An 11,474-nucleotide genomic window follows, 5' to 3' on the forward strand; every position below is an offset into this window, starting at 1 on the left:
GATAAGAGATCGAATGTCTCACAATTAGATCAGTTTTGTTTCGGATATTTAAATATGTACATACTTGAACAGTGGCATTATCTGTATCAGGGTTATCTAGGTTGCCAAGGGTATTAAGATTATGGTTGAAATTGTTAAGACTTTGAAATAGCTTTTTTCTATATATATCAAAATTTGGGGATTCAAAAAATAGTGGAAATCAGTTTTCATTTTTCTGCACTCACATAACGGTGTAGGAGATACATGTATGTGGTAGTTTAAGTAGCTGCATTTTGTGCGTAATCTTGCGTGTAGTATTTGAAGTAACCATAAAACAATCAAAAATGACTAAGGTTAGATTGCTTGTTATAGCGTAGATAACATTCTAACATTGAACATGTTGGCAAATTTAATATTGTTAGGGGTAAATGTTATCATAGCTAAACTACCGACAAATATTAAAAAAAACACTCAATCGTAGATTCGTACAAATTGTCTTATTCATGGTACAAAGATATGTATATTCTATCAAGGAAGTGACTTTAACATACAGTAGAATCCCTACAAGGGACCACCTCAGAATTAAGACCACCCCGCTATTGAGACCAGTTTTCAAAAGAACAGAATTTTCTGTTCTTTATGTCAATGGTTACATGATCCAGAATTAAGACCAACTCGCTTATCCACATGTAATACCACAAAATTCAGTCCCAATTCTTTGTTTTGTTCTTTATTAGACCTCACTATTGAGAGCACTGATATTAAAATCAACACCTACCTAGATCTTAAATTTGTTGTTATGGTGTTATTATCTGCTTTAATGCCCCTATATGCATGGCACTTGATTTCACAAGGTGTCAAAAACTGTTGTTATTGGGTTATTGTATGAAACAATGTGAGAAAGATGATTTTAGAGTGGTTTAAATTTGCTTTAAGCGAAGAAATAATGTCATATATGATTTGTGAATCATACAATAATCAATATTGAAATTAGAACAAAGAGAATTTGATATTAAATTTCTTCAGAAATGTATATGCTTCCCATCAGATGTAACATTATAACAAACTTTTATATGCTATTTGCAGGTTAAGATACATATTGTTTGTTAAGACAAAATGACTAAAATAGACCATAAGCAATTATAAGAATATCCACAATTAAGACCACCCCCGCAATTAAGACCACTTTGGCCCAGTCCCGATGGTGGTCTTAATTGAGGGTTTTTACTGTATCACATTACATTGTGAATCGATTAAAAATCTAACATAAAGAACACACTGTAAAGGTATCTTTCGTTCGATTTGTCTAACACGTACACTAAAGTTTTAAAGCTGTCTACAATTTCTTTGTTGAGTTATTTACTTCTCAAAAGGTTAAATCGTCTTCTCTCTTTTAATTCAGTCAAAACATTCGGTATGAATATCTTCTGATTATTGAGTATAATAAGGAAATATTGAATTCAAATAAAATCAAACATTATGGATCCAATAACCACTAACTGACAAGTTACATCGTAAATCAGAAACGTTTAAATAATTAAAATGTACTACACGTACATTCATTTTTGTGATAGTATAAGGCATAGATAATGCCTGTGAATGCCTGTAAATTTGATTGGTGAGTTTAATAAACACACAAAGCTGATAAGAGGAAGAAATAAATGATTATAGTTGATACGTCTGTATTATCATGAAGTTCAATCAAATATCATTTAGTTTGAATATAAAGTATTCATAAATATATACATGTATATATATTGTATCACAATGCTGAAAAATCAAATCAACATGCTTATTGGAGTAATTAAGATGATATAAACGGAATATACATGTATGTAAGTAAATGCAAGTTTGTCGCCAAAATGCAGTTTCAAATCGAAGAAGTAAGTTACAGCATTGGAAGATTCTTTGACTTATACCAAAATAAACTCCCTGTGGTAGTTATGGTAACACAGGGTTTTTATGGAGAAATTATCGAGGACACCTTCGATCGAGAACAGGTGTGTTTTATTACTTTGTTTTAATTTTTATCCTTTAATTTATCTTTTTATCTTTTTATGTATCTTACGTTCTCGATTACTCGTTTTGAATCCGCATATTAGAAGAAAAATGGATTTTTTGATGGCAATACTATTATCCCCCGCCGAAAAGCGACGGGGGATATAGAAATAGTCTTCGTCCGTCCTTCCGTCCGTCCGTCCTTCCATCCGACATTTTTGTCCGGAGCATATCTCAAAAAGTATTTGAGGTATCAACTTGAAACTTCATAGGTAAATAGACCTCATTGAGAACTAGTGCAGTGCACAAGAATAATAACTCTACCCTGCATAATTTTTGAGTTATTGCCCCTTGTTATTTTTCAAAATTAATGTTTGTCCAGAGCATAACTCAAAACGTCTTTGAGATATCAACATGAAACTTCATAGGTGCATATATCTCACTCAGGAGGTGTGCAGTGAATAAGAATAATAACTCTACCTTTCATAATTTTTTAACTATTGCCCTTTGTTTGTTTTTTTTTTCATACTTAATTTTTCACCTGAGTGGAGCATAACTAAAAAAGTGTTTGAGATGTCAACATGAAATGTCATAGGTGGATTGATCTTATTGAGGAGGAATGCTGTGCGCAAGAATGATAACTCTTCCCTATATAATTTTTGAGTTATGGCCCTTTGTTCTTTTTCATACTATTTTTTTCAGGAGCTTATCCCAAAAAGTATTTGAAGTATCAACTTGAAATTCATAGGGGGATGGATCTCAATGAGGAGGAGTGCAGTGCACAAGAATGATAACTACCCTGCATAATTTTTGAGTTATTGCCCTTTGTTAAATTTCAAAATTAATTTTTGTCCAGAGCATTACTCAAAAGGCCGTTGAGATATCAACATGAAACTTCATAGGTGCATAGATCTCACTCAGGAGGTGTGCAGTGCACAAGAATGATAACTCTACCTTTCATAATTTTTTGAGTTATTGCCCTTTGTTATTCTTCATACTTAATTTTTTACCTGAGTGGCGGGGCGTCCGTGGCCGACTGGTTGAGGTCGTTGACTTCAAATCACTTGCTCCTCACCGCTGTGGGTTCGAATCCCGAAAGGGACTTTGGATTCTTTCATTTGAGGAAGCTATCCAGCTAGCTTACGGAACGTCGGTGGTTCTACTCAGGTGCTCGTTCGTGCCTGAAATATGCAGGGAAGGGCACCTGAGGTCTTCCTCTACCAGTAAAGCTGGAACGTCGCGATATGACCTATACTGTGTCGATGTGAAGTTAAACCCACAACAAACAAAAAAAACAAACCTGAGTGGAGCATAACTCAAAAGTGTTTGAGATGTCAACATGAAATGTCATAGGTGGATAGATCTTATTGAGGAGGAATGCTGTGCGCAAGAATGATAACTCTTCCCTATATAATTTTTGAGTTATTGCTTTTTGTTCTTTTTCATACTATTTTGTCGGGAGCTTATCTCAAAAGTATTTGAAGTATCAACTTAAAACTTCATTGGTGGATAGATTTTACTGAGGAGGGGTGCAGCACACAAGAATGATAACCTGCCCTGCATTATTTTTCAGTTATTGCCCTTTGTTATTTTCAGCCATCAGTATTCACATATGTTTCAAATCTGTAATCACTTCAGCCATCAGTTTTCATTACCAAAAGACCTCTTAAAATTGAATTATCCTGCTCTACTACATATACATTCACATATTCGGCGGGGGATGGCCATGTTGACATGGCTCTTGTTACTAGTTATAAAGACTGAATACTACTTAAGTCGATGCTAAAAAAAATCAGATTTATTACTTTATTCAGTGTCCATCATGACAAATCTCAATGGTATAAATATTGTCATGTTTTGGACATTTCATTCTAGTGATTTCAGTGTTAAGAAAAGAAAACTGCTTTAGTCTATGCATGTTGCAAATCTCGTAGTGTCATAAATAAACAGATTAAGTGAACACTCTGTCATATTCGTACTATGTGTACCATTCTTATACTAAAATATATCTTTTTATAATAACAACACGTTCAACAATGTGCTTTTTGAAGTCACAAAGTAACGATTACACAAATTAATAAACGCATAACACCGTGATTACAAGCAAGTTTATACTTATGAATGTAAAACAAAACAAAAAAACAGATGCGTGTTATTGAAAGCAAGCTATGTAAAATCATGAATATATTTTTAAGAAATGCACATTTCTATACCACGACTAACACAAAAAAGAGGAATTGCTCCTTATTTGCCATATAATTCCTGTCATTGACGGCATGACAGTCGTGTACTTTTTTGTCATTAGATATGACAATTTTATATGACATTTATCTTTTTTAAATTCATAACAAAGAAGTATGTTAGAAATCATATATAAATAAAAATTAAAGTGCATAAAGATAAAACTTTTTAAGTTTAACATTAAAGTAAAAATAAAATATATCAGATAAAGATTAAACATAGTCATAAGTTTCTAATGTTTCACATCATTGTGGGTTTCTATGATTTCCTGTTTTATTATAACATCCCGTCAGCTTTTTACCCGTGTGTCCAGTCCTTTTTGGTTTCCTGCTTAGCCCCCTCCCTTGCCGGTTGTCTTTTATTTAAGATGCATTCATTGAATGCCTCGCTTCCTTGTTGATCTATTTTATTCAAATTTTGTATTGTTTATATTAGGTAATGTTGATAAACGCGGTATCTAGACAGGAGCGTGTGGTTGCAGAATGCACATGGCAGGGTATGCAAAAATTGTTGAGTATCCCCGATGACTACACTGAAAAATTATGCGTGATTAAAAATGGGATAGGTAAAATATCAGTTTTGAAAAATAATATTTAAGTAAGATAAAGATTATGAAGACAATTTTGCTATATTGAAAATATTTATTTCGTCCTGAATACGAAAATTTCTACAGGCAACACATATTTTAATAATAAAATAATTGACTGATGGCTAAATATATTTGTTTTGTTTTTTAATGATACTATATTATGCTGTATTAAATATCTAATAAAGCATGCTGCCGTAAGCTTGCAGTTGTTATGTATTTTTGTAACACAAGGGTTAATTGTCGAATTTTATTTTGTATAAGGACGATTTCTGACTACTTATTGCCATATGATAAAAATGATATAATGTCTTTTACATATACCGTAGTATCACCTTAAAAGTGGTCTGGAATTCTAAATTTTTATCTTACTTACCAAATGCTTATGATTTATTTCATAATACCTTCAAATACTCTTTTGATAATATTTTTTTATAAAATAAACATGTATGATTGCATTTACATTTTAAATTGGAACATGCATCTTTTTTTTTAAGCTGGAGCAGAGTCTTCACTTTACAACATACTACGATCTAACAGCTTGCCATTATGGGTACAGTTCCCAGCTGACCGTGTGCTTACAGTTTGTAACAAGAGCATCAATACAAACCGTGTTCCTGCCTGGAAACTAACAAAACGTTTTGACGAAGTCTATTTACTTGCAAACACTATCATAGACGGTAGGAGTTTAACGTATTGAATATATGAATGTGTATGCATTTAGGTACAAATGTAGAAACAATGTTGAAGGGATACACAGGCAAAAGTTTCATTTCTTTCATTCATTGTTCTGTAAATGACCTCAAACTGAATTCACGAGGCAGTCACAGGAACAAAACTTTAAAAAATAATAAAATGGTTGTTTCCTAACTTGACCATCGTAGGTAAGATTTCATAATAGTTGTTACAGTGAACTCTGGAAAGGTAAAATAACATGTCAAATGAATTACTTACTAGTATACTTGTTTCGATCATACAATATCCACAATATCTGTTATTGTAACTTCCAGGTCTGTTCACGTCATGTGACTTGTTTTAATACTACTCGGTGATGCTGTCGACGCCTAAATTTTTTTCAACATATATGGATATATTTAAGCTTCAAACCAAAAATATATAGAAATACATAAATTCATGCTGGGACTTTACAAAATATCATTTTAGCGTGGGTGGTTTGAGTATATAATATCATTTTAAATTTTTTTTATTATCAATTTGCCTGAGTATCCCCTTAAGTATCTTATTGAAATGTTGTAACAGATTGCAATATTCTGACAAGGATGTTTCTATATCTTGCTAGTTGATGGATTTTCAAGATTGATTACAACATAATCGCTAAATCATATATACAATCAAAGGGCATATATGTAAAAATAAACTTAAGTTTCACTGATGAAATATTCATGATTATTTTAATATACGTTTTGTCTCTTATAACTTTTTGTTATTTTCTGTACTAGACGAAAAACTAATAAGACAGTTTTTGTTTACAGGATGAAACTGCCTTAGTCTTACCCATATATTTTCCGACAATATTGACAGAGTGAAAAGCAATTTCATTCGAGAATTAGATCAAATGTAACAAAAGTGCAAATATTTACACGACATTTTACTTCGTTTTTTATCATTACCGTATCTGATTACAAAGAGTAACTAAATTGTATATTGCAGGTCAAGTTTGTACAGATGTGACTCATGTACCTTTATACCTGTCAAAACTTAGACTCTCGTTGGTAACTGGGCTCAAAGGTCAATCTTTTGATAGATGGAGGGTGTACTTCGACAATTTGCTTTACAAATGCTCATCTATTGAATATGATCAGCATTTTGGAAATCCTAGTCCGTATTACAACTTAAAAACATACTTTTTTAAATTCACTTCAAAACTTTTCTATCAGAGTCACAGTTAACATTATGTAATGCAATTAACAGTGTATAAACATATTGAAAATTTGCAGTCAAATGAAAGGTGTGATAACGGACAACAAAACCAATCTGTTTAATTTACAAGAACGTAATTTTATTTACTTTAATTTAACCAAGTATGCCAACAATTTTATGAAATACTTATTTTATTCGCTGCAATAATTTGTAAATTATAGATATGTTATTAAAAGCGTTCAAAGACGAGGTTGATCTGTGTAGATCGGAAAGACGAGTATTTTTGTATTTTTTTTCTGTGTGATGTCTCTACATTTTTAAAAGTGCATTGTTTTCCTTGATGTAGAAATATGTTGTAGTCCTTCTGCAAACATCAGATAGTTTTACTATCCTTCTCATTTCATCGTTTTCTTTTTATTGTTAGATATTGCGGAATATGACCCGTCAACTATACATTTCACTACGAAGATGTCATACTCTGAACCTAAATCGTATTCAAGCATCATAAGCTTAGTTGAAGGGCAACCTTTAAAATCCCGTCCACATCTTTATGTTCCACTAGGAAGTGATCGAAAGCAAGATAAAGATACCAAATTTTCCACTAAAGCAAGACCTTTACCACCTTTACCGGAGGATGTACCTACATTTAATCCGAAGATAAAAAGAGATTTGGATACAACAGAATTATCCGAAAAAGTGAGCAATATGTACATTACACCTACATACAAAATACAGTCAGATTTAAACAAATCGTCTTATTTTGATGTTCCGCAAAAATCGTCTCTCGAACCACTTTATGATCGGAGAGAAGAAAAAGACGAAATTAAATCGGCCGTTGGCAAGGCACCAACGCCTGGACCAAAATTTGGTTTTCCTCAATCTGCTCAATTCACACATATTCCAACACCAGATTATCCTGATGAAAAACGAAGTGGTAGCGCACAGCATTTGTCCAGTCAGAAAACGGAGATTTATCCAAAATATAACAACGATATTCCTAGAGCAACATTAACACCAACAATTGTCAGTCACGAAACATATCCACAGGAACCACCTCAAGTTCCCACATCAGAACGAGCTAACAGAACATTGAAATACGGACATTCTAAGAATGCAGTTATGAATGTTGAAAGTCTTTCTATTCATGATGTTACTGAATATTTGAAAATTCTGAACCTCGGTCAATATGCTGAGACGTTTAGAAACAATATGATTGATGGTATGATACTGATAGGTCTCACTGAGAAAATGTTACGAGAAGACTTTGGCATGAATGGAGTAGAGGCCTTTAGACTTTTGAAGTTTGCAAGAGAAGGATATATACCCACTTGAAAAATATAAAACGAATACAATACAAGATTTGCAGTCAAATAAAAAAAGTGTATGTCAGACCCAGATTGGCAAATTTATTAAACTTGGTTTCCAAATACTGCGAAACAATTTGGAATAAAAGTTTGATTTAAAAGCCCGGATATTACCTGCGGAATCGAAAACTTCACAAAAATCTAACGTAGACAAACATACATGTATACAATTGAGCAAGGTAAAAATATGAACATCAAACCTTGTCAATAATAATAGTAGCTATTATTTCACATCGAATTATCTCTCTTTGCTTTAAGCTTTAACACTTTAAAATGAAAACTAGAATTAAATTCATTTATTAGTTAACAGATAATCTGAATTTTAGTTAATGTGAATGTTTCTTATCTACATAGAGGTAGCAGGAACTAGTCTAAAACAAGATAAAATGTAGATCTTAATAATTTTGAGCAATTGAATTTTATGAGAACAGTCAAAAATATAAAGGCAATGATGCTCGAAATATGTTTGCTTTATTTACGTTCATAGTTGTCCTGAAAATTATTTTTTTAGTTTAATAATAGCGAACGCCAACTTAAGTTCAGAGAAATTTATTACATACTTTAGTGTTATTTTTATCAATATGGAAAAAAGGTAATTGAGCCATCAAAGAATGTTTAGACTGCTACAAATACATCGTTAACACTTATTTTAGAGCAATTATTTTTATTTTACGCGTTCTTAAATTGAATCAGAATATCATTTTTATCATGATAATATATCTTTTGTTTTTTTCCAACTTTAAAGAAGTTTGATTACATTATGTCATCTATATGTTTTCTATGTTGTCTGGATTATAGGAATACAAATTACGCATATATGTGATGTATGTGTACGTCATTTTTCAAGTGACTTATATTTTGTTTCATTTTTTCTGTAAAAAAAGTATTTCATTTATCGTAAACATTTTACAAACGCATGTTGTTGTTTTTCATGAACAACGTGAAATAAATGAATACTGCTGACACCGAAGAAAATATAATTGCGACTAATAAATATAGTGACTTTATTTTTTTATTGGTTTTTTTTAGACATCAAACTAATCTCTAAAGCATATTACATGCAAATTGTTAATAAAGACCAAAACAAGTGAATGTCACTATATAGCAATTGATTCATACATATAAAATCTAATGTTTGTTGGAGTATTTGGACAAAACTTAACTGTGGAAAAGGGAATGTTGCTGCAATAACCTTTAATGTAGCATTTAAATTTCTTAGATGGAAATTGCGCTTGAACCAATCATCGTGTAAAAACGATGTTTATATTGGCAGCAGGTCGATCCGGCAGCATTTTCATGAAGAATATTCAAAGAAAGTTTTCACTGAAAAGTTTTTTGTTTTTCCCTCTATTGCAGTTCCATTAAATTTATTGCAATTACGAGCACAGTTGCACGCATAAAGAAAAGGTGAATAAAATCATTTATGAAATCAAACGGCCTAAAAATATGAAGTTTGAAAATCTTAGATCTACTGAGACACTTAAAACGGATCCACATGAAAAGGAGAAAATAGTATATACTTACAATACAATTAAAAGTCAATAATACGGTGCGGTTTGTAGCCCTATTTGAGTAAAAAGCGCCTCAACGTTTTTCATATTTTAAGCAGCACGCCTCCAGATCTATTCATGTTAATTTTCATGAAAATTTTAAAAATGTATTTGAATGTGTAATATTGTGAAGTTACCAAAAGGAAGCAATTTACACATTATCAATGGCACTTACAATAGATAAATACAGAATCCCTAAAGAAAGCCCAAAACGGCAAAATTGAAAATGTTGCAGGCTCGGTTTGATTGAGCCTGCTCATGGACGGTACTGGAAAATGCAAGTTACCGTCCACGCCCCCTAGCACCGGCTTAAGCAGAATTCAACATTTATACGTGAAATAGTAAAATTTTGAATTTATAAACATCCGCAGATGTGTTCATATGGCGGTTATCATGGAACCTTCAATGTGACACAGAAGTGCCATTCCATGATAAGCGGCTTATGGTCCCCATGTAATAAAAAGCGTGTGCCCTAAACGAGAAAACAATGGGCGGAACTAAATATAATGGAATTTTGAAAGGGGATCAGAGGTTATGAAGCCTGCGTATCACAGATAAGACGTCAAAAGACAAATTTAAAAAGCAGGCAACATATCCTAAGGGTGATTCAACATTATTCAAGAAGGAATATTGGAACCACCCAACTAGAAAATGCCGAAAGTTGCAACTAAAAATACCACAAGCACAACAATAATGTCGTGCTGAACGATCTTCAAGGATCGAAAATATAACATCATTGATTAAATGTACGGGGAGACTTTTTACAGCCGCCACACGGCACAAATAACACGGATGTGATCATATAATAGATAAATACTGAATCCCTAAAGAAAGCCCAAAACGGCAAAATTGAAAATGTTGCAGGCTCGGTTTGATTGAGCCTGTTCATGGACGGTACTGGAAAATGCAAGTTACCGTCCACGCCCCCTAGCACCGGCTTAAGCAGAATTCAACATTTATACGTGAAATAGTAAAATTTTGAATTTATAAACATCCGCAGATGTGTTCATACGGCGGTTATCATGGAACCTTCAATGTGACACAGAAGTGACATTCCATGATAAGCGAACCACGTAAATTACCAAAAAGTGGTCAAACTATGCATCAATAGCCTTTACCGCGTTAGTAACGCAGAAGAATTTTAGTAATAAATACTGAAAAATCAGTCATTAATCGCCCATTATATGTAAAATATTACATGAAACTTGAAACCTTTTACTTTTCCTTACATCTTAGTTCATTTTTCTCAAATTTGATTGTATTAAGATATTTTGATTCATCTGGCGGCATGTAGTTTTAACTCCTTTTTCACATTGAAAATCATTTTTAAAATAAACTGGAATGAGCAAATGATCTTGAATCTAGTTATCACATAAGAAAGTTCAGACCTATCAAATAAAATTAAACTCTCGGAAAATATTTCCAGCCTCGCTATGTTTAAAACCTCAGTTTGATGTGTAGATATATGTATATATATTTTTGCTGTGTTTTCCTTGGTAGTGCTTCAAGTGCATTTAATAACAACCTGCATTACCATATTCTTATCATGTATATATTCGTTTTTTTTTCTTTTTATTGAAAGAATAAACAGTTACATTTTTGTGTTTCTATGATTCACAATAGATTACATTGTTATATATATAATTCCATAATTTACGATGTCAACACTTCAGACCTTACAAGAGCTTGTCTACTAACAAAAGCGTAGAACCATATTAATGTCCCCATTTCAGTTATCTAAATATTTATATCTGACCAAGGAAGTACATAACTCACCATTTATTCACATTGATTTCAATTCTTATATCTGTAAGTGGTATGAAGTTATGGTCACCTTGTCTTCTATCCCATTGCGGATATTATGTAAACTATGAA

General features: G+C 32.3%; 1 protein-coding gene across 1 annotated transcript; it reads left to right on the top strand.

Annotated features, from left to right (window-relative positions):
- Positions 1 to 1,601: 1,601 nt before the first annotated feature.
- Positions 1,602 to 9,044, top strand: LOC132756803 (uncharacterized). Its single transcript, XM_060747941.1, has 5 exons — positions 1,602 to 1,979; positions 4,654 to 4,783; positions 5,302 to 5,484; positions 6,476 to 6,643; positions 7,110 to 9,044. The coding sequence occupies exons 1-5, from the start codon at positions 1,809 to 1,811 to the stop codon at positions 8,015 to 8,017; spliced, it is 1,560 nt and encodes a 519-aa protein (XP_060603924.1). The 5' UTR covers positions 1,602 to 1,808; the 3' UTR covers positions 8,018 to 9,044.
- Positions 9,045 to 11,474: the final 2,430 nt, after the last annotated feature.

This window comes from Ruditapes philippinarum, unplaced genomic scaffold (assembly GCF_026571515.1).
Source record: "Ruditapes philippinarum isolate M1 unplaced genomic scaffold, ASM2657151v2 ctg7984_1_1_1_1, whole genome shotgun sequence".
NCBI lineage: Eukaryota > Metazoa > Mollusca > Bivalvia > Venerida > Veneridae > Ruditapes > Ruditapes philippinarum.